This window comes from Notechis scutatus, chromosome 4 (assembly GCF_049901735.1).
Source record: "Notechis scutatus isolate UNSWTSFEM ecotype Mainland chromosome 4, rNotScu1.2, whole genome shotgun sequence".
In the NCBI taxonomy this organism is placed as follows: domain Eukaryota; kingdom Metazoa; phylum Chordata; class Lepidosauria; order Squamata; family Elapidae; genus Notechis; species Notechis scutatus.
Window position 1 is genome coordinate 165,015,628 of NC_142012.1, and position 24,369 is coordinate 165,039,996.

At 46.5% G+C, this 24,369-nt stretch overlaps 1 protein-coding gene across 1 annotated transcript in view; it reads left to right on the forward strand.

Moving 5' to 3' along the window:
• LOC113426005 (solute carrier family 12 member 9-like) overlaps window positions 1-24,369 on the forward strand; it is a 130,038-nt gene that overhangs the window by 27,631 nt on the left and 78,038 nt on the right. Inside the window, 6 exon segments of the mRNA XM_087965562.1 lie at window positions 3,752-3,886; window positions 4,537-4,674; window positions 8,981-9,283; window positions 12,813-12,920; window positions 13,036-13,147; window positions 22,089-22,246. Coding sequence (XP_087821688.1) covers window positions 3,752-3,886; window positions 4,537-4,674; window positions 8,981-9,283; window positions 12,813-12,920; window positions 13,036-13,147; window positions 22,089-22,246 — 954 coding nt within the window.

Genomic DNA, 24,369 nt, shown 5'->3' on the forward strand with positions numbered 1-24,369 from the left:
GATGGATGGATGGACAACCTACAAGGTCCCTTCCAACTCTTTTATTATTATTCTATATTTTTCTATTTTATGCCACTTATTCACTGTGGGTATTGTCCACCTTTCACTGACCCTGAGAAACATCTCAGCCAGGGAGCTTAAATCACACCTTGCTTTGAGAAATATAGATTTTTTCCATCCATGTGGACCATCCCTAGGGCTAGAACTCATATGGAGAAAAAATTTGCCTTACTGTAGCTTACAACCATTCTTTTAGTGGCCATTTGAAGTTACTGCGGCACTGGAAAAAAAATGACTTATGAACATTTTTCACATTTATAACCATTGCAGCACCTCCAGGGTCACATGACCAGAATTGAATAATGGAATTGGAAGGGACCTTGGAGGTCTTCTAGTCCAGTGGTTGCCAACCAGTGGGCCGCGGACCACTGGTGATCCTTGAGAAAATTTGGTGGTCCACAGAGAAATGTCCCCCCCAAAGCAATTAATCCAGGCTGCGCGGGAACACAAGGCTGCGCCGGCCACATGGCCTGCGGGAACCCAAGGCTTGCATCGTTTGCATTGCGCGCAACACCGAGGTAGTGAGGGGAGGGGGAAAGGGAGGAGGGGGGGAACTTGCCCCACTCATCCCATGCGCCTGGCCTGGCTAGCGGGCTGCTTTCCGCTTTTTCTTCTGCTTTTGGCTGCACGCAAGAAAAACAGCAAAAGTCTCTCTTTCTCTCCCCCAAACTCCACCAGAAATGGGTCTTTGGGACCTTGCAAGGCCTCCTGCTCCAAGAGGCTGCGCTGGCGAAGACTCCTTTCTGGCGGAGTTTGAGGGAGAGAAAGAAAGACTTCTGCTGCTTTCCTTGCATGAAGCCAAAAGTCTTTCTCTCTCTCTCCCTCCCTCCCTCCCTGAGAACGGAGTTGGATACAATATCTTGCGATCCCAAATAAAGAATGATCGATTGGTAGGAAAACAGGGTGGGGAATTTTCCTGCAGACTTTTTGGGGGATTTTCACAGGGTCTCTACAGAAGCAGCGGAGACCCTGAGAAAATCCCAAGAAAAGTCTGCAGAATGTACAAAGGGCCAGTCCTGTAACTTACTGCAACTCTGGAATATGGGACCAACTTTCCCACCAACGTCAGCAAGCCGCCGTCAGTCAAAATTCATATTAGTGGTCCGCGGGATTTCAAATGATGAGTTTGGTGGTCCCCGAGGTCCAAAAGGTTGGCGACCCCTGTTCCAGTTCAACCTCCTGCTCAGGCAGGAAACCCTATCTACCATTCCAGACAAATGGTTATCCCCTCTCTTCTTGAAAACTTCCGGTGCACCCAAAAACTTCTCGAGGCAACTTCTGTTCCACTGACGAATCAAAACTCAGATCTTTGACAGTTGACTCATCTTTATGACGGTTGCGGGATCACGCGATCACATATTGTGACCCTCTGATAAGCAAATGCAGTGGGGAAGCTTTAACTACCATGTTACTAACTTTAAAAAAACTGCAGTGATTCACTTAACAACGTGGCAAGAAAGTATCGCCAAATGGGGCACAAGTCACTTAACAACTGTCTTGCTTAGCGACGGAAATTTTTTTGGCTCAATTGGGGCCATACGTCGAGGACTAACTTATATCCGTTCCTGTGAAAACTTGCAAAGAGTTGACCTTCTCTATGATCTCTAGCTTAGCAGGTCTCCAAAGTCGAATTTCTCGCATAAATTTTCTGCCAGCCATTCTGTCTCCTTTTCACTTCTTGGTAATTTATAATTAAAAAAATCTCGGCTCCTCATTCATCGGAGCCGCTTTGGAGGGTCCTGCAAATCAGGCTATAAAAGTCCAATAAACGGCTGCCTTGAGCTGTAAAACCCATCAACAGGAAGTTAAACTTTTATCATAGGAATAAAAAATAGATACCGAAACATTAAGGGAAATTTAAAAAGAATCTCACTTCTTTCAAAAAAAAAAGAAAAAAAAGATGAGGAATTCTAAAAAGAGGCTTTTCCAGACAGAAAATAACCGTAAAGTGGGGGGTTGGTGATTAAAAAGCCACTCATTTTCTACTTGCCTAATTTGGAAGGTGGGGTGATGCCAGTGTTCGGCAATATTCTGCAGGTAGTCCTTGACTTACAACAGTTTGTTTAGTGACCGTTCAAGGTTACAACGGTACTGAAAAAAAGGGAGTTTTTACCGATTCTCACACTTACAACTGTTGCAGGATCAGGGGTGGGGCTGCTAGCGGTGTCCAGCCCAAAATTGACATATGCGTAGCCATTTTATTTAGCCTTATTATATATTCCTTTTCTTTCTTTCTCTTTGTTGGTTATGGGGGGGAAGGGTTTCGAGCTTGCCACATTCCTAAGGTGGGAGGAGTGGAGATAGAGAGAGTTGTTTAGGCTAGGTAGTTCTTCTTCCCGTGGGAACGAAAGCTGACCCTGCTGAGACCTGGAGGTGGAGATTGATGACACCAGGAAACATTGATTTACTTCTATTGGGGAATGTGACTTTTGCGGGTTGTTTCTAACTTCCAATATTATGGGGTGTAATTCCGGGTTGTGTCAGATCTGGAATCACAACAGACTTTGCCAATTTGATGCTTTCCTAAATAAAAGAAATTGTCTTGGAAGATGGACTTTGCTCTTATCTTTTTAAATGGATTTCATCACTTGGAAACCTGACAACCGGTTCACCCCAGTTTGGGAGAACCCGTAACTAGTTTTATGACCGGTTTGGCAAACTGGCAAATCCCACACCGGGCTGGCCCCGCCCATCCCACCCCTCCCACGAGTCCTCACGGGGCCCGTTTGGATTCCAGGTAAGTGCAGACCATTTTGGCCCTCCCGGAGGCTCGAGGAAAGCCTCCGGAGCCTGGAGAGGGCAAAAAAGAGGCCTCCTGGAAGTTCCAGAAGGCCAGAAATGGGCCTGTTTCCAGCCTCCGGAAGGCCTCTGGAGCCCAGGGAAGCTGATTTTGCCCTCCCAGAGGCTCGGGGAAAGCCTCGGAGCCCGGGAGGAGCAAAACACCCCTGCCGTGGGACAGGAGGCCAACTAGGCCATGTCCGCTATGGCCATCCAGCACCCGGGCAAAGACCCAGTTGTTGATAGTTTTGAACCCCTGTGCAGTATCTCCCATGGCCACTTGATCAGAATTTGGGTGCTTGACCACTGATTCATATTTATGATGGCTGCAGCTTCTGGGGCGGGAGGGGTGTCACGTGATCCCCTTTTGCGACCTTCCGACAAGCAGAGTCAACAGGGAAGCCAGTTTCGCTTTACAACCGTGTTGTAAGCTTAACTGCAGTGATTCGCCTAACAATTGTGCGTGAAGAAAGGTTGTAAAATGGGGCGAAACTCACTCAACAACCGTCTCACTTAAAAATTGGGGGGAATATTATGCAGTCTGGAAAAAATGGTATAGCTGGTTGGATAGTAGGACAGTAGGAACAATAAATAAATAAATAAATGTGAATGTATGTATGTATGTATGTACATATTTAGTAGAAACTAGGAAAGTCAATGTCACAACGCTGCAAAGATTGTATTTGTGTTGTTTTGTTGTTGTGTTGTTTTTGTATTTAGGTTGTTTTTAACTGTGTAAAATTCAATAAAAAATTAATTAAAAAAAAAAGAAAGAAATTGGGGGCTCAATTGAGGTCATAAAGTCAAGAAGGACCGCTAGGAGAAATTGGGGAAACTGAAGAGAAAGGGGAAGCAAAGTTGAGATTAAAAACGAGGTGCTATTTTCTTAAATTCTTTCTTTCTTCTTCTGCAGGTTTCGTGGTGGGTCAGGCAGGATTGTACCAATCGCTGGTGATGTTTCTGGTGGCCTATTTCATCATCGGAATGACAGTCTTGTCGGTGTGCGCGATCTCCACCAACGGGGCTCTGGATGCCGGGGGGGCCTACTGTATCCTTTCTGCGCAAAGCCCCCAAAACTGTTCGAAACCACTCACTCCTTGAGAGACCAGCCTCTCCCAATCTCAGCACCTCCAGCACAGGGGCTGCCAGATCCTGAAATTGAGAAAAATCGATTTAGGGCAGGGGTGTCAAACTCAAGGCCTTAGATCCAGGGTGGGATTTGAAAATCCCAGCAACCGGTTCACTGCCCAGTTGCTTTGGGGGCGTGGGGGCGTGGCCGACTGGAAGTTCTGAGCGGGCCGTTTTTGTCCTCCCCGGACTCCGGAGGCTTCCCTCAGGCCTCTGGGAGGGTGAAAATGGCCTCCCCCAGGCTTTGGAGGCCCTCCGGAAGCCGGAAACAGGCCCGTTTAGCAACTTCCGGAAGGCCCGTTTTTCACCCTCCCAGAGCCTCCACGTGGATCCTGCACTTACTTACCTGCATCAAAAATGGACCGCGTGGAGACTCCTGGGAGGGGAGGAGGGTGGGGTGGGCAGGGCCAGCCGGTCGGTTCAACAACCCGTTCGTCAAACCAGATGACTGAGAATCTGCATAGACAAAGGTTGGAATTCTGATCTGACAGGGATGGGGCACCCCAATTCTCCCTTTCCTGGTCTCCCCAAGGTAGCAACATTCTTTGGTCCTTGACCCGCTTGGCACAGACATGATCAGCCGGGCGTTGGGCCCCGAATTCGGTGGAAGCATCGGCCTCATGTTCTTCTTTGCCAATGTTTGTGGCAGTGCCCTCTACATCTTGGGCCTGGTGGAGGCCGTGGTGGATGACTTTGGCAGCCCGGCAGGTGAGAAAGGCTCAGCTGAGGCAGCCCTTTACGTGTTTCCTGATGAACACATTTGATGAAAAGGTCTTGAGTTTTCAGCGGCTCCGGCCATTTTAGAGTAGAATAGAATAACAGAGTTGGAAGGGACCTTGGAGGTCTTCTAGTCCAACCCCCTGCCTAGGCAGGAAACCCTACACCACTTCAGACAAATGGTTATCCAACATCTTTTTAAAAAACTTCCAGTGTTGGAGCATTCACAACTTCTGGAGGCAAGTTGTTCCATTGGTTAATTGTTCTAACTGTCAGGAAATTTCTCCTTAGTTCTAAGTTGCTTCTCTCCTCGATTAGTTTCCACCCATTGCTTCTTGTCCTGCCTTCTGGTGCTTTGGAGAATAGCTTGACCCCCTCTTCTTTGTGGCAGCCCCTGAGATATTGGAAGACTGCTATCATGTCTCCCCTAGTCCTTCTTTTCATTAGACTAGACTAGACATACCTAGTTCCAGCAACCGTTCTTCATATGTTTTAGCCTCCTGCCCCCTAATCATTTTCATCAGACACGTTTAAAGCAGAAACAACCCTGTGAAACTTATGAGAACTTCTGCCTTTTCATCCAATTTGTTCCTTGAAAAGGTGCCATCAGACTACCTCAAATGGTGGGCCATCACAAATGAACATGGATGGCTCCCCTCCAAATTCCCAGAATCGAGAGATTTGTAAGAACATTGAAAGAAAAAGGCAGGACTAGTGGGTATGTCTAGACCAAGGGGTCTCCAAGCTTGTCAACTTTAAGACTTGTGGACTTCAACTCCCAAAATTCTGGGATTTGAAGCCCACAAAGTCTTAAAAGGCTGGCTGAGGAATTCTGGGTGTTCGAGTCCACAAGTCTTAAAAGTTGAGAAGTTTGGAGACCTTCTAGTCTAATGAAGAGAAGGACTAAGGATGACATGATAGCAATCTTCCAATATTGGAGGGGCTGCCACCAAGAGGGGCTCAACCCTCTTGGTGGCAGCCCCTCCAAACCATGGCAAGAAGCAATGGCTGGAAACTCGTAAGGAGAGAAGCAACCTAGAACTAAGGAAAAATTTCCTGATAGTCAGTACAATTTATTGGTGGAACGACTTGCCTCTAGAAGTTGTGGGTGCTCTAATACTGGAGGTTTTTAAGAAACCAAAACAACTATTTTTCCAAAATAGTGTAGGATCTTCTCCTTGGGGGCATTCTGGTGGCTCACTGGTTAAGACGCTGGGCTTGTCAGCTTAAAAGCCAGCAGCCCATGTTCGAGACCTGAGTCCCAAGCAAAGGGATGAGTTCCCATCTTCGCTCCAGCTTCTGCCAACCTAGCAATTCAGAAGCATGCAAATGCGAGAAGATAAATAGGTACCACTTTGGTGAGAAGGTAACAGAGCTCTGTGACGTCACCTCATCGCGGAAATGTTTTCGGATATCGCTGGCTCAATGGCCTTCAAACAGATGTGAACATTACCACATAAAATTGGCTAAGTGGAGTAAATTCTAAAGAGTCTCCTTTTTACCTTGTCCTTGAGCAGGGGTTGGACTAGAAGACCTCCAAGGTCCCTTCCAACTGTGTTATTCTGACAGCCCTAGGCCATTAGAGTTACAGTTTTCTTTACATGCTCTGCGTTCATTGGCAAATGTGTTTTAATAGCACTTCAAAATATATATATATATCTTTGAATAGAGGCCTCAAAATAAAGAAAGGGGATAAGATTGCAGAATTGAGAATGCCAGGCTGCCTTTTCTTTTTGGCAAGTCTGGGATACTTTTTCCTATAAAACATGGTCTGGGGAATTGCCAGCATATGGTGGGACTTCCATCCAATGTGCAAAGTCAAGGAGATGTTATTTGCAAATGGATAATGGGAAATTAGCTGGATCTCTAGGGTGGGAGCAGGGGAAAGTCCCTTGCATGGGTGTTTAATTTTTTATTTTCCTTAGTAATTTACATGCAGCCTGCTGCCCGAGTGGCTCCAGGCTGCTTCCAGCGTGAAAAGCTATCAGATACAAGCAGGGGTTTGCAGTAAAGGAGGTTGAATAATATTCCAGGATTTAGGTACGGTAAATAAATCTCTTTTGAGCCTCTTTGTAAGCTGTAATAAGGTACAGGTTAATTTAAACTGGCCAACATGGGGAGCAGGCTTCAACATCAATAATTAGTTTTTCTTTCCATGTTTCTGTGTCTGTGCGTGTGTCTGTATGTGTGTTGGGGGGGGGGGATAAGTGTAAGGGGAACACAAGAAGGATAGTGAACGAAGAATGCAGAAGGGTAAAAGATATGCAACTTATCAGTTCTTTTTCATCCGATGATCTGCCTCTGCCAATGCCTGGCCTTTTTTTTGTCCAAGTACATATTTAAAACAAGATTGGATAATCTTTCCCTCCACCCCAAGTCTGTGCAAATTTGTGTCTTTCAATCCACCCAAAACAGGATGGTACACAGGGCATTAGAAGATGCTCCATGTATTTCTACATGGTTTCTATGCCCGCTTAAGGATCATACGTCTATGATGCTTAAGCTTTTAGTGTTTTTTAAAATAGACTGCTTTAAGGGGTGTGGACTTTAATTCCCAGAATTCCTCAGCCAGCCATGATAGAGTTAACCTGGAAATAAGGAGAAACTTTCTGACAGTGAGAACAATCAACCGATGGAACAGAAGTTGCCCTCGGAAGTTGTGGGAGCACCATCACTTGAGACTTTCAAGAAGAGATTGGACTGCCATTTGTCAGAAATGGTGTAGGGTCTCCTGCTTGGGCAGGGGGTTGGACTAGATGACCTACAAGGTCCCTTCCAACTCTGATTATCTGTCAAATCTGAGTTTCTAAGACAGACTGCCAGACCCATTGGTCCAGGGACAGCAAGAAGCAAGAAGGTGAAACTCAAAGTAACTCCATCTTCATTTCCTTTAGTATAAAATGAGACAGCTATAAACTTGGACAGGCTTTTGAAGAGTCTGTTAACCCTTGCTGGCTGGGGAATTCTGGGAGTTGAAGTCCACCCTTCTTAAAGTGACCAACTGTGAAAAACACTGCTCTGTTTGCTTCTGAGTCCTTCAAGGGAATTTTGGATTTTTGTGAGAGCCAGTGAAGGAGGCAACAGTGACTGTGTGTGCCTTTGTGAAATCTAACAGAGAAGAGCAACTAAGACGATTAAAGGCCTGGAGACTAAAACATATGAAAAACAGTTGCAGGATTTGGGTTTTTGGCTAGTCTAGAGAAAAGAAGGACTAGGGGATACATGATAGTATATTCCAGCGTTTGAGGGGCTGCCCCAAAGAAGAGAGGGCTCAACTTATTCCCCAAAGCACCAGAAGGCAAGACAAGAAGCAACAGATGGAAACTAATTCAAGGAGAGAAGCAACATGGAATTAAGGAGGAACTTCCTAACGCTGAGGACAATTAATCAGAGGAACTGCTTGCCTGTCAAAGTTGTGGTTGCTCCATCACTGGAGGTTTTTAAGAAGAGACAGCCACTTATCTGAAATGGTGTAGGGGGATCTCCTGATTGACGGGGATAGACTTCCAAGGTCCTTTGCAACCCTGTGATTCTATGATTTTGTGATAGATAAATAAGATACATGACAAGACAGAAGGGTGGATGGATGGGATAAGCTTTCCTTGAGAAATTGTGGGTGCTTCCTGACTGGAAGTTTTTAAGAAGAGAGTGGACAGCCGCTTGTCTGAAATTGTATAGGGCCATGATGGTGAACCTATGGCACACGTGCCACAGGTCGCACGCAGAGCCATTTCTGCGAGCACGTGAGCCCCAGCGAAAATGGCCTGCACTGCACATGCGTGTGCCTCCTAGCTAATTTTCGGCCCGTTTGAGGCCTTGTTTGCCTTCCCAGAGGCTCAAGGGAAGCCTCTGCAGGCACGGGAGGCCGAAAAATGGGCCTTCCGGAAATACCAGAAGTGTCGAAATGGGCTTGTTTTCATCCTAAGGCTCGGCCTCATCCGGGCTCCAAAGGCCCTCCAGAGGCTGAAAACAGGCACCTCTGATAGGCCCGTTTTTCAGCTTCCCAAGGCTGCAGAGTCTTCCCTTGAGCCTCCAGGAAGGTGAAAAAGGCCTCAAATGGGCCAAAAATTAGCTGGGAGGCGCACGCATGCACAGTGCAGGTAAGGGAGCGAGGCAGGGTGTGGCGCATGCATGCCGCAGGGGGCGGGCCACATTGCATTGTGGGTGCCAGCACACCACAACAAAAAGGTTTGCCGTCACTGGTATATGGTATCTTGCTTGAGCAGGGGCTGGACTAGAAGATCTCCAAGGTCCCTTCCAATTCTATTCTATTAACACAATTTTTGCCTGTACGCAGAGGGGACTATTGGAACAGCCACACAGGTCCTGCCCCGCGGCTACTGGTTTGATCTCTTGTATGCCACGGTCCTTCTGTTCCTGTGCCTTCTCGTCTGCCTTGTGGGTGCCGGCATCTACGCTAAGGCCACCTTCCTCATCTTCCTCATCGTCATGGTGGTGCTGGGCACTGTCTGCATCAGCTTCTTTATCGTGGGCGTCAGGGTCGTGGGGCTTCCCGCGACCACGGATGGCAACCGCACCGAACTCGCCAATGCATCCTTCACGGGATTCAAACTCAGCACCCTCCTGGATAATCTGCATGGTGAGTTGGGGGGGGTGCTCTTCTGCATCCCTTGGCCCTGGCTTGAAGGCAGGGCTGTGCAACGGTCACTAAACAAATGGTTATAAGTCAAGGACTACCTGTACAGCCATATAACCAGGGGTGGGATTCAAAAATCCCAGCAACCAGTTTGCTGCTGGTTTGCTGGGTGGGCGTGGCCATGGTGGGTGTGGCCTACTGGAACTTCCAGGAGGGCCGTTTTTCGCCTTCCCCAGACTCCGGAGGCTTCCCTCTGGGCTCTGGGAGGGTGAAAACGCCCTCCCCCAAGCTCTGGAGGCCCTCCGGAAGCCGGAAACAGTCCTGTTTCCGGACTTCTGGTACTTCCGGAAGGCCCGTTTTTCCCCCTCCCAGAGCCTCCGCACAGACCCTGCACTTACTTGCATTGAAAGTGGGCCACGTGGAGATTCCTGGGAGGGGCGTGGCAGAGTGGGAAGGGCCAACCGGCTCGTTCAAATACCGGTTCGGCAAATCAGATTCAAATTTAACACCCAGTTCGCCCGGATGGTTCTGAAACAGTAGAATCCCACCCCTGCATACAACCATTCGTTTAGTGGCCATTGAAAGTTATGGTGGCACTGAAAAAAGTGGCTTATGACCATTTTCATACTTATGACCGTTGCATCATCCCCATGGTCACATGATCAAAATCCAGCCCTTGGCATTGGTTCATCTTTATGACGGTTGCATTGTCCCGGGGGTGACATGATTGTGTCTTGTCAACTTCCGACAAGCAAAGTCAATGGGGAAGCCTTATTCACTTAATGACGATGTTACTAACTTAACAACTGCAATGATTCACTTAATATAAGATCACACCTAGAGTACTGCATCCAGTTTTGGTCACCACATTATAAAAAAAGATGTTGAGACTCTAGAAAGAGTGCAGAGAAGAGCAACCAGGAGGATTAGGGGACTGGAGGCTAAAACATATAATGAATGGTTAGAGTATAGGAACTGGGCCTGGCTAGTCTAGGGAAGAGAAGGACCAGGGGAGACAGGAGAGCATCTTCCAATAGTTGAGGGGCTGCCCCAGAGAGGAGGAAGGGGGTCAGGCTATTTTCTAAAGCACCTGAAGACCAGACAAGGAATAATGGATGGAAACTGAACAAGGAGAGATTCAATTTGGAAATAAGGAAAAACTTTCTGACAGTGAGAACAGTCAACCAATGGAACTGAAGTTGCCCTCAGAAGTTGTGGGAGCTTCATCACTGGAAGCTTTCAAGAAGAGATTGGACTGTCATTTGTCAGAAATGGTGTAGGGCGGTGATGGCGAACCTATGGCACGCGTGCCACAGGTGGCACGCAGAGCCATTTGTGCCAGCATGCGAGCTGCAGGCAAACTTACCTCACTGCACATGTGTGCGCCTCACAGCTGATTTTCGGCCGGGTTTGAGGCCTTTTTTGGCCTCCCAAAGGCTTGAGGAAGGCTTCTGCAGGCTTTGCAGGTCGAAAACTAGCCCCGTTTTGTCACTTCCGGTATTTTCGGAAAAACAGGAAGTGACAAAACGGGGCTAGTTTTCGTCCTGCAAAGCTTGCAGAAGCCTGCAGAAGCCTTCCTCAAACCTTTGGGAGGCCGAAAAAGGCCTCAAACTGGCCGAAAATCAGCTGTGAGGCGCAGTGCAGGTAAGGGGGCAGCGGGGTGAGTGGGTGATTGTACGTGAATGTGTAGCGGGCGTGTGGGGGCGCGCATTGCCTTCTGGGTACTGGCACACAAGCACGAGCGTCCAAGCGCGACCGTGCAAGCGCGTGCACAATTTTTGGCACAGGACCCCAAAAAGGTTAGCCACCACTGGTATATGGTCTCCTGCTTGGATGGGGGGTTGGACTAGATGACCTAAGGTCCCTTCCAACTCTGATTATCTATTATCTGTTATATTCGTGGCAAGAAAGGTTGTTAAATGGGGCAAAATTCACTTGAGAACTGTCTCAGGGGCAGCTCTTTTGGGCTCAATTGTGGTCATACATTGAGGGCAACGTATACCAGATTAGAGGTTGCCTTGTGTCCCAAAGGTGCTTTTTTTTCCAGGAGGCAACTGGACTTCCTTGTTTTTTTCTTTAAAGACATTTTGCTTCTCATCCAAGAAGCTTCTTCAGCTCTGACCGGATGGTGGGAAAGAGAAGTTTCTCCAGTCAGAGCTGAAGAAGCTTCTTGGATGAGAAGCGAAACGTCTTCAAAGAAAAAAAAAACACGGAAAAAGTCCAGTTGCTTCCTGAAAAAGCACATTTGGGACAACCATGACCTTGGATGACTGAGAATCTCCATAGACCGAAAAGGACTGGCAAAATTCTGATACTTCAATCATTTTTAAAATGATGATTTTTAATGGGGATTTTGGCCTGAGATGATCAACTCTTGGGAAGGGTGGCTTGGATGCCACTTGGCTGACCATGTTTTGTAGGGGAGAAAAACCATATTTCTTTAGGAAAGATGGCTTGTTTTTAAGCCTGATGGTGGCAGTGGGAAGCCCCTAGCAGCTGTGAAGTGAACTAACCCTAAGGCTTTTTGCTGCCTAAAGAATAGGGCTGGTCTATCTTGGGAAATGGGTGTGGTGGCTCAGTGGCTAAGACGCTGAGCTTGCCGATCAGAAAGGTCGGCAGTTCGGCAGTTCGAATCCCTAGCGCCGCATAACGGAGTGAGCTCCCGTTACTGGTCCCAGCTTTGCCAACCTAGCAGTTTGAAAGCATGTAAAAAAGAGGCAAATAGAAAAATAGGGACCACTTTGGTGGTAAGGGAACAACGTTCGGCATTTAGTCATGCCGGCCACAGTATCACCGAGACGTCTTCGGACAGCGCTGGCTCTTCAGCTTTGTGACGGAGATGAGCACTGCCCCCTAAAGCTGGAAGCGACTAGCATGGATGTGCTAGGGCTGTGATGGCGAACCTATGACACGCCTGCCACAGGTGGCATGCAGAGCCCTTTGTGCGGGCACACGAGTCCCAACCAAACTTACCTGCACTGTGCATGTGCGCACCTCCCAGCTGATTTTCGGCTCATTTGAGGTCGTTTTCGCCCTCCCAGAGGCTCGAGGGAAGCCTCTGCAGCCTCGGGAGGCCAAAAAACGGGCCTTCCGGAAATACCTCTGGAGTCTCTGGAGCCCAGGGGAGGCCGTTTTCGTCCTCCTGGGGGCTCGAGGGAAGCCTCTGCAGCCTTTGGAAGCCAAAAAAACAGGCCCAAAATGCCCCAAAACGCCCCCCAAAATAGCAACAGAAATGTTGTGCTCAGTGGTGGTCATAAGCCGAGGACTACCTGTATACGTGTGACCAAGTGTGCAAAGTTGAATTTGGAGTGACAATTATTGAGCCACAAGGCATCCTTCTGTGGGGGGGGGGAGGTTGGTGGTTTGGCGGTTTGAACCCCCAGTGCCACGTCACGGAGTGGCATCTACATCTGACGGAACAGCTCCTCGGTCATTAAATGAAGAAGAATGGTGTTTAGGGACCCCGCCCTGCTTTTTTTTTTTGTCATCCTTGTTGCGGCAATCCAGCATGCTGACAATTCTCTTTTTGCAGCGGACTACAGTGTCGATTACACAACTGGCCGGCTGATGAGCTTCAGCACTGTCTTTGCCGTCATGTTTAACGGTTGCACAGGAATCATGGCTGGGTCAAACATGTCAGGTGCGTGGGAATCTCCCCGGCTGGGAGGGGAGGATGGGTGATAGGGAAGGTCAAAGCAGGAGGGCCCCTCCTTTCCACTGGGATGCTCCTTGAGCAACGTCTCGTCTCGTTCCAGGCGATCTCAAGCGGCCCAGCTATTCCATTCCTCGGGGCACCATCATGGCCGTGATGTTCACATACATCGTGTACAATTTGTTGGCGGTTCTCCTGAGCTGCACCTGTGACAGGTAGGTAGGTGGTGGGCTGCCCACCAGGTGGCGCACCTATTCTACAGCAATCCTATGTGAGGAAGAAATCCTCTGATCAAGGTTTCTCAAGCTCAGCAATTTTGAAGTGGCGCGGACTTCAACTCCCAGAATTCCCCAGCCAGCATGCGCTTTCATGCTTCTTAAAAGTTGCTGAGGTTGAAAAACCTTCCTTCCTTCCCTCACTTTTCCTTGCTTGCTTGCTTCCTTCCCCCTTTTTCTTTCCTTCCTTCCTCCCTCCATCCTTCCCCCTTTTTCTTTCCTTCCTTCCTCCCTCCATCCTTCTTTTTTCTTGTCCCCTTTTCCTTCCTTCCTCCCTCTCCCCCCTTTCTTTCTTTCTTTCTTTCTCTTCCTTCCTTCCTTCTTGCCTCCTTTTTCCTCCTCCTCTCTCCCTCCTGTCTTTCTTTCCTTTTCTTTCTTTTTCTTCCTTCCTTCCACTCCTCCTTCCTTTTTCCTTCCTTCCTCCCTCCCTCCTTCTTCTTCTTTCCTTCCTCTTTCCCTCCTTTCTTTTCTTCTTTCCTTCCTTCACACTCACTCACCTTTTTTCTTTCTTTTCTTTCTTTCCTTCTTTCCTTCCTTCCTTCACACTCACTCCACCTTCCTTCCTTCTTTCCTTCCTTCTTTTTCCCCTCCCTCCCTCTTTCTTTCCCTCTTTCTTTCCCTCCTTCTTTCTTTCTGTCTGTCTGTCTTTTTTCTTTCCTTCTTGCCTTTTCTTTCTTTTTTCTTCCTTCCTTCTTCACTCACCCACCTTTTCCTTCCTTCCTCCTCCTCTTTCTTTCTTTCTTTCTTTCTTTCTTTCTTTCTTTCTTTCTTTCTTTCTTTCTTTCTTTCTTTCTTTCTTTCTTCCTTCTTTTCTTCCTTCCTTCCTTCCTTCCTTCCTTCCTTCCTTCCTTCCTTCCTTCCTTCCTTCCTTCCTTCCCTTCCTCCCTCCTCCCTCCTTCCTTCCCTTCCTTCCTTCCTTCCTTTTTCCAGATCAAAAGATAGAACCCTCCATTCCGCTGCCTGAAATTGATCCCTGCCCCATGCTGCTCATTTTCCTCTTATCCACCTCGGTTGCCTCCATTCCCTTTTGGTCTTAAAGCAGCCACTCTTGTTTCATTTGGAAATCCAATTGCTTAGCCTGAGTTCCATCAAATCAGGATCTCTAGGTATAAAATGCCCCACGCTGCATCCTTCAATTGACTCGCACAAATGAATAATCCAGTTCTAATCCGCCTGCCTTTTACCAGCCGAGTTCAGAAGTTTTCCAGTGTTGGAATTGACTCTGAAATTCAGAAGTTCGGCGAGGGAGTTTTCTGGTCTTAGATCAGCATTTCCCAAACGCTCCCATTTTAAGACCTATGGACTTCAACTCCAAGAATGCCGCATGCTGGCTGGGGTGTTCTGGGAGTCGAAATCTGTTAAGATATTTAAATTTTACTTAAATTTAGTAGCTGGAATAGTGAAAGATTATGCAAGTGAACCAGAACAGACAGTTGTGATTGATTGATTGGAGAGGGCTGGCTCCCGCGTGAGGCAATCTGCGCTGTGATTGGTTGCTGTGGGTGTGGAGGGGGAGTTTCCCTTTTTTCCCGCCTTTTTTCTTCTGTGTTTGTGATTTACCTCATGATGGTTTCCTATCTTGTCTGCTGTAAATATAGTTGCTAAATGTATTTATTTGTACAAAACTACAAGTTTGGGTCAGTATCTCTGACTTCGTTTGGACAATTGCTGCGCAATTTCCCCTGACCATTAACCTTGACCAAGACTAGTCAAGGATTACCTGTATAGATCCATTGATGTGCAAGAAACCCTTTAACAAATACCTTAACACAACTCAAACTGTTGTGTTAAGATACATAAATTTAGTAGCTGGAACAGCGAAGTGTTGTGCAGTGAGCCAGAATACACAGTTGTGGTTCGCAACATGTCTATGGAAATCCTCAGTCATCCAGGCCATGGTTGTCTGTTTCCAGGAGGCAACTGGACTTTCTTCATTTTTGTTTTGAAGACGTTTCGCTTCTCATCCAAGAAGCTTCTTCAGTTCTGACTTGGATAGTGAGGAATGGAAGGATTTATATTCCTTGCAGACAGCTGGTCATTTGCATCCTTTCAGAAGGTCATTGAGACCACTTGGAGGTTGATCTGTATCCTCAGGGTTACCTGAGTGGTACAAATGGGAGTAGAGCCGTCTTGGAACTGCTAAAAGTATTGTAGACTGGAGATAGACGGTGTTGTATCCCTCCCACTCCGCTGAGAGGGCTGTTCAATTTTGACATAGATGGCCTCTTGGACCCCCTCTTTCAAACCTCTCGGTCCAAAATGTGGACTTGGCCGTCTTCAAAAGAGCGGCCTTTGTTTCTTAAATGGAGATGGACTACTGAATCTAGTCCTGAGGGGTTTGTTCTCCTAGGTTGGGCCAGGCGTTTGTGAAGTAGCTGTTTAGTTTCCCCAATGGACAGATCTGCACAGGGCTCACTGCATTGTACTACTTATACTATGTTGCTTACAATGCAGTGAGCCCTGTGCAGATCTGTACATTGCCTATATATCTGACTGTCTCTGGGCTACAACACTGTCGGATTCAAATTTTTTTGACTACCAGTTCTGTGGGCGTGGCAGAGGAAGGATACTACAAAATCTCCAGTCGGGGTGGTATTTGGCGGTTCTCTGAACGACTCAAAATTTCCGCTAGCAGTTCTCCAGAAATGGTCAGAACCTGCTGAATACCACCTGCGCTTTCAACAGTTCCAAGAAGGCTCCACACCCATTTGCACCGCCTGGGTGACCCTGAAGACACAGATAAACCTCCCAGTGGCCTCAACGACTTTCTAAAAGGATGCAAACGACCAGCTTTTCTGCAAAGAGTATAAATCCTTCCGTTCCAGGACGATCTCCTGCTTGAGCAGGGGGTTGGACTAGAAGATCTCCAAGGACCCTTCCAGCTCTGTTCTATTCCACACACACGCACGCGCGCACACACACACACATTTCCAATACATTTGCATGTCCCGGACAACCAGAAAGATGCAGGCCTGGCCTTTCCTTGGGGCAGTATCCCATGGAAGGGAGGGGGCCTTAAAAAGAGAGGGTTTCCCACACCTCCAATCCAGGGGAGTTTTGCAAAAAAAAAACAGGATTTGGATAAAAGAGGATGGCTTTGTGCAAGCCGTTCTACAAATCAGACTTTGGATAAAATGTGCCTCTCTCTCTTTCTCTCTCTCTCTCTCCCTCCCTCCCTCCCTCCGTGTGTGTGTGTGTGTGTGTGTGTGTGTGTGTGTGTGTGTGTGTATACATGCCTGGGTGGGGGGCATGGGGGAGAGCACACGCTTGCCTGCCTTGTTCTCAGAACAGCGCATGGCTTGTTAATTTTCTGCTCTGCAAAGTGCTGCTATAAATCGTGCGAGGCCGGGGCCAGCCAGCAGGAATTGGTTAGAATTATAGCTGTCATGTTCTAATACCTTAATGCACAGCCATTGCTCATAATGACAGGGGACAGGACTGCTCGCAAACCCCGTGCCTGACATGCTGTGCAACCCTCCCCCCCCTCCCGTCCCTCGGCCATTTCTCCCTCCTCCACTCTGAAATGCTTAATAAGCCCCTCGGCTGCCCCTTTGTTCCTCTTTTTTCCACCCAGCCTCACAACAGCATGAGCTGATTTCAAAGATCAGGTATGCTTCAAAGTTTCTTGCAGTGTTTCTCAACCTTGGAAATTGTTGAAGATGTGTGGACTTCAGTTCCCAGAATTCCCCAGTTAGCATGCCGGCAATTCAAAAGCATGTGGACCACTCTACTCCTAAAATTCCCCAGCCAGCCATTACCACCTATTTGCCATGGTGATTAAGCACATCACTATAGTTGTTAAGTGAATTACATCGTTGTTAAGTGAATCCAGTTTCCCCAATGACTTTGCTTGTTGGAAGCTGTCTGAGAAAGTTGCAATTGGGAGTCACATGATCCCCGAGATGATGCCTCTGTTATACATACATGGCGGTTGTCAAGGGCCTGAATTTTGATCATGTGACCATGGAGATATCGAAATGGTCATAAGCGCAAGTCACTTTTTTCAGTGCCATTGTAACTTCAGTCACTAAACAAATGGTTTTAAGTCAAGGACAACTGTAGAAGAGAATATACATAGCTCAGGGTTGAACCGTGGTGTTCTTGGCTCTCTCTGAGCTCACTCGTTGTTTGCAAGACGTTTCATGACCCAACTAGGCAATAGCATCAGTGTGAGAAAATGTGGGGTTTGCTCCTGTTTATATAGAATAACTTGCCTTGCCAGTTTTGCTGGGTGTAGGTTCCTCCTTGGTGGTTCCCTGGGGGCTGGGGAGTTGTAGGCCACACCTCTTCAAATTAGCAGAATAACAGTTGGAAGGGACCTTGGAGGTCTTCTAGTCCAGCCTCCTGCTCAAGCAGGATATATCAGCATAACCAACTCCGAACCAATAAACTCCGAGACAAGCATTTCCTAAAAGTTCCATTTTATTTGAGTTGTCATATTAGCACATCTGGGAAAACCCCGAATTCTGAGAGTTCCGGGTTTTCCCTTCCCAAAAGAGAAATCAAAGATCCATCCCCTGCACCTACCAGTCCATCACCTGGCTCCATCCAATTGTCGTCCCAACTGGAGACCTCCTCCAAGTCACTCCCCTCCAGGTGCAGGGCAACATGTCCTTGACTCCCCGAGAAAGAATGTTGTGTCTAGTCTTCTACCTCACCATGAAATTCCCCCTCCCAAATTCCCAGGCACTAAATGTGGCAGCCTCGAAGCTTCCGAGTAATAAAATGGCTTCCCAGGCTGACAGGAGACCCTCTCCCATTTCAGACAAATGGTTGGCCAATCTCTTCTTAAAAACCTCCAGCAATGGAGCACCCACAGCTTCTGGAAGCAACTTTGATCAACGGTCAGGAAATTTCTCCTTAATTCCAGGTTACTCCTCTCCTTGGTTAGTTTCCATCCATTGCTTCTCGTCCTTTCCTCGGGGGCTTTGGAGAACAGCTTTCGTCCCTCTTCTCTGTGGCAGCCCCTCAGATATTGGAACAGTGCTATCATGTCACCCCTTGTTCTTCTTTTCATTAAACTAAACCTACCCAATCCCAGCAACTGTTCCTTATATGTTTTATCCTCCAGTCCCCTAATCGTCTTTGTTGCTCTTCTCTGCACACTTTCTAGAGCCTTAGCCTCAGGGGTGGGATTCAAATTTTTTAAACAACTGGTTCTGTGGGCGTGGCTTAATTGGTGGGTGTGGTTTGGTGGTCATGTGACTGGGTGGATGTGGCTTGGTGGTCATGTTATTGGCTGGGCGTGGCCAACTCAATATCACTCACATTGAGGCACGCATCTCCTCGCCTGGCCTATCATGACTGTGGGGATGTTACAACAGTCGTAAGTGTGAAAAATGGTCATAAGTCACTTTTTTCAGTGCCATTGTAACATTGAATGGTCACTCCACACAAAGTACCAGCAAAGGAGGGGGGAAAAAACTCCAGAGAAGTTCATGAGACAGGAAGTCTAGTCCTGCCAAGAATGTCATAAGGGTTAACGGAGCGGCTGTTTCTGTAAGCGACACCAGAATGTTTCCTTCCTGCCTTCCTTACAGGATTAGGCCAGTAATTTCTTCTAACAACCGGTTCTCCGAACTGCTTAGAATGTTAACAACCGGTTCTAGCAAATAGGTGCGAACCGGTAGAATCCCACCCCTGCTCAGCATCTTTTTTACAGCATGGCCACCAAAACTGGATGCAGTATTCAAAGTATGGTCTTACCACACTTGGAATAAACTGCTGGGGTTGAGAAAACCCCACGTTTCGGCAGGACTGCAGCCCCAAGGTGATCTTCCCAGCCTGGACCGTGAGCTAAAGGCTGCAGAACCTATCACATATCCTCCGAGGCTCATGGTAGTTTCCAACCAGGAGCTCTGCAGTCTTTCTATCCACCTGTTCAGCAAAAACAGAAGGCTGCTATCTGGTCCCCCAAATGTCCAGAATGGTCCCCTGAAGCCCCAAACTATCCAATCCGCTGTGCTACTCCGCGAGGTGATCAATTTTCAGGCTAATTAGGTATTAATTGCTGAAAAGACAGCAGCTTTGATAGCCCATGCAAATTTATCTCCCACCTGCTCACTGCCTCTTGTTAAAATCCAATTAAATCCCAGCCATTTGTATAGTTTGATGTGTTAAGCGAAAGTTAAGGTATCTTCTCTTTTTAGTGGCTTTATTGAGTTTTGCCCGTCTGGTTTTTTTTCGACGTGCCGGGCTTCCATCAGCTGCTGTCTCGTTAAAATGGAAGAAGTGATTACGAAGTGATCAGTGATTGATTTAGCAGAATTTTTTTTTTTTTTTTTGCAACGGGGGAAGGTGTAAAGGCAGTTAGTTGCCTGTGTGCTGGTGGCGATACCTTCTTCTACAGGGCCAAAATCCCTGGAAGAGGATAAGGCCAGAAAGCAAGGCTTCGATACAGGTGGTTCTTGATTTACGACCGCAATCGAACACCCTAATTTCTGTTGCTGAGCATGATAGTTAAGTGAATTTTGCTCCATTTTAGGACCTTTCTGGCCGCAGTTGTTAAGTGAACCAGTGCAGTTAGGTTAATAACGTGATGATTAATGGAATTTGGCTTCCCCGTTGACTGGTCAGGAGGTCGCAAAAGGGGGATCAAATAGCCCCAGGATGCTGCAAACGTCATAAACACGAGTCAGTTGTCAAGCATCTGAATTTTGATCACGTGCAATGGTCGGAAGTGTGAAAAAGAGTCCCTAAGTCACTTTTTCAATGCCGTGGCAGCTTTGAAGAATCACTAAGTGGATGGTTATAACTCAAGGACCACATAAAGTCTCTTTAAGGGTGGAATGGGGGAATAAATAGAGAATATTGGAAAGTGCAAAAATAGCGACCCATTTTATAATGAGCGAATTAAGATGGGATCTCTTTGAAGGATACGAAATGTTTCTTCCCAGTTTTCTCGCCACCTGGGCTGAGTTGCTGTTTACTTATTTATTAGATGTTTTATGCCTCCTTTTATTACTTTATAAGTAACTCATTGAGGACATACCTAATACGTCTTCCTTCTCATATTTTTCCCACAACAACTCTGTAAGATGGATTGGCCTAAGGGAAAGTGATTGGCAGAAAGTCACCCAGCCAGCTTTCATGCCTAAGGCAGAACTATAACTCACAGTCTCCTGGTGATCAGCCCAAAGTCACCCAGCCAGCTTTCATGCCTAAATCAGAACTATAACTCCAGTCTCCTGGTGATCAACCCAAAATCACCCAGCCAGCTTTCACGCCTAAGTCAGAACTATAACTCACAGTCTCCTGGGGATCGGCCCAAAGTCACCCAGCCAGCTTTCATGCGTAAGGCAGAACTATAACTCACAGTCTCCTGGTGATCGGCCCAAAGTCACCCAGCCAGCTTTCACGCCTAAGGCTGCTTATTTTATTGTTTGTTAAACTTCCTCCCAATGGGAACTCTTTCTCAAATTATATCTGTTCTGTGTATCACTGGGACCAAGATAGTTACACTAGGAGTGCCTGTGTGTATGTGTATGTGTGCATCTCCGTGTGTGTTTGTGTATTTATATACCATGACCTGGTCTTGAGGTGGGCTTTTGCATCTAAGCCCGGGTCTCTTAATCCTGATGTGATGATGTAGTGGTTCCTTCTGTTTTCTTCTCTTCTTGCGTTGCATTACGATGGTCTTACTTTATGTGTCATTTAGAACTTTTGGAATGAAAACGGCTTCAAGGGAGTAAAAAAAAGTCAAAATGACAGTCACAACCACACAATCAAAGCCTCACTCCAGTTTTAAATGCAAACACTCAACGGGGTACAGGTAGTCCTCAACTTGCAACCGTTTATTTAGTGGCCGTTTTGCGCTTGACCTGTCCCAGTAAAAAGGCTAAAAAATTGTTTTAGAAACTGACAAGAGTCAACTTCAAAATGAAATTGATAAGAGTCAACTTCAAAAGGACATCTACAAGAGTCAATTTCAAAAATAAAATGGACAATCAATTTCAAAAATGAAATGGACAATCGGTTTTAAAAATGAAATGGACAATTGGTTTCAAATTTCAAAGATGAAATTGACAGTCAAAAAAGAATTTCAAAGATGAAATTGACAATCAGTTTTAAAAATGAAATTGACAAATCGATTTCAAAAATGAAATTGACAATTGGTTTCAAAGATGAAATTGACCATTGATTTCAAAGATGAAATTGACAAGATTTCAAAGATGAAATTGACAAGATTTCAAAGATGAAATTGACAATCGATTTCAAAGATGAAATTGACATGATTTCAAAGATGAAATTGACAATCGATTTCAAAAATGAAATAGAAATTTTTCATGCTTGTCACCGTCACAACGTCCCCGTGATCACGTGATCAAAACTCACTTGGCAACTGACCCATATTTATGGCTATTGCTTTTGTGACCTTTTGACCAGCAAAGTCAGTGGGGAAGCCAGATTCATTTAATGACTGTGTTACTGACTTAAGAACTGCGGCCATTCATTTCACAACTGTGGCCAGAAGGGTCATAAAAATGTGGCAAAAGCCACAACAAACATCTCGCTTAGCAACTGAATTTTTGGGCTCAGTTATGGTCATAAATCAGTGGTCTTCAAACTTGACAGCTTTAAGACTTGTGGACTTCCAACTCCCAGAATTCCTCCTCCAGTCATGTTAGCTGAGGAATTCTGGGAGTTGAAGTCCACAAGTCTTAAATTTGCCAAGTTTGAAGACCCTTGTCATAAACTGAGGACTACCTGTAGTATCTTCACAAAGATAATTTCTTTGAACTGATGGCCCTGGTTTTTGCAAAACCAGGGAGTTATGCCTCAAATATTGCTTCAAGATTACGGGACATTATGATGATAGTCAGGTGTTGCCTATGTGACTTCATCATGCAGTGTTCTTCTACCAACATTCTTCTTTCTCTAGGTTTCTTCTCCAGCGGGACTACAGCTTTTTGAAGGACATCAACATCTGGCCCCCTTTTGTCATCATCGGGGTCTACTTTTCGACTCTCTCAGCCGCCATGAGCAACCTCATTGGGGCCTCCCGGATCCTTTATGCTTTGGCCAAAGATGACCTCTTTGGTGAGTAACCAGAGAAGAACATAGCAATGCTGTAGAACAGAGGTCTCCAAAATTGGTAACTTTAAGACTTGTGGACTTCAACTCCCAAAATTCCTCAGCCAGTACCAGCTGTCCCAGCCAGTCTAGGAGTTGAAGTCCGCAAGTCTTAAAGTTGCCATGTTTGGAGGCTGGCTGGGGAATTTATTTATTTATTTATTTATTTATTTGATTTGCCAATTGTTTACAAGATAATAAGTATAAATGTATACATAGTTGTGAATGCATGAACTGGTTAATATAAGAAAATAAAAGTAAAGAGAAACAATGGCCTGGTTTGGAGGCCGGTTGGGCTAACCCCTTCTTTCTAAAGGAGTTGAAGTCCCCAAGTCTTAAAGTTGCCATGTTTGGAGGCTGGCTGGGGAATTCTGGGAGTTGAAGTCCACAAGTCTTAAAATGGCCTGGTTTGGAGGCTGGCTGGGGAATTGTGGGAGTTGAAGTCCCCAAATCTTAAAGTTGCCATGTTTGGAGGCTGGCTGGGGAATTCTGGGAGTTGAAGTCCCCCAAAGTTTCCAGATTTGGAGACCCCTGCTCTAGAAAAGCAGCCTTCTGTCACTCAATAAAATTTGGACTCCATCCCATCATAAATGTTGTGGAATCAGAAGGCCCTAAAGGATGAGCTAGGTCAAACGTTTGCCAAGCTCCCAAAAGTGCTTTTCCAAGAGGCAACTGGACTTTCTGGTTTTTCTTTGGAGACATTTCGCTTCTCATCCAAGAAGCTTCTTCAGCTCTGACTGGATGATGGGGAATGGAAGGATTTATACTCCTTGCAGACAGCTAGTCACTTGCATCCTTTTAGAGGGCCGTTGAGGCCACTTGGAGGTTTATCTGTGTCCTCAGGGTCACCTGAGTGGTGTAAATGGGCATGGAGCCTTCTTGGAACTGCTGTCACAAAAGGGGATCACATGACCTCTGGACACTGCAACCGTTGCAAATATGAGTCGGTTGCCAAGCGTCTGAATTCTGACCACATGAGTTGCAACGGTTGTAAGTGTGAAAAATAGCTGTAATTCACATTTTTCAGTGCCATTGTAACTTCAAAAATGGTCACTAAACAAATGGCTGTAACTCGAGGACTACCCGTACTTAACTCTTGAATTTCTCATACCTTACAAAATTGATCACATATCTCCTGCCTCGGTGTATTATTCTATTATGTTCTTTCTCTACATTTTCAGTTTCTATAAGTCTTTCCTGCTTCTATCCATGGCTTCAGTGTCATACAGTAAATCAATTTTAAAAAATGGTGGTGGAAAAGTGCTAATTGTGGTACGTTCACGGCAAGGCACAACACACGATCCCAGTGAGAAATGTTGCCACCAACAACAGCTCAAAGCCCAGGTTGTGATTGATCAGTGACTGGTGAGATGCAGAGGTGGTCTTCAGCTGGTTCTGACCAGTTCTGGAGAACCGGTAGAGGAAATTTTGAGTAGTTTGGAGAACCGGCAAATACAACATCTGACTGGCCCCACCAACCCCATCTATTCTCTGCTTCCCATTGAGTCCCAGCTGATCGGCTGAGTCTCCTTTGGTTGCCCTGCAGAGGAGAACGGAGCTGGAAAGCAGGTTAGTGGGGTGGGGAGGGAAGGGGGATTTTGCAGTATCCTTCCCCCAGGAGTGAGGTGGGAATGGAGATTTTACAGTATCCTTCCCCTGCCACGCCCACCAAGCCACACCCACCAAGCCTAGCCACGCCCACCAAGCCACGCCCACAGAACCAGTAGTAAAAAAATTTGAATCCCACCACTGGTGAGAAGGGGTTTCTGACTAAAAGAATAACGTGGAGTTTGGATGAGAGACGATTATCTCAGGCAGCCAGGCTCATCTTGAAAAAGCCAGGCCTGACCAGGTGAGTTGATGGATGGGGCACCACTCAGAAAGCCACAGTTATGAGCCACGGAGAAGCTGAACAAATCGTTGCAAAAGAAGTCAAGGCCATCCAATTTGTGCAGTATGAAAACTCCACGTGTCTCTGCTAAGGAGCTCAACCCCAAGGTAGTTTTATTTGTTTTTACTTCATGAGTGGAAAGAAGAATTAGAACATTAGTTGAAGAAAAACCATTTCTATCCTGCCCAGTAGTGGATGA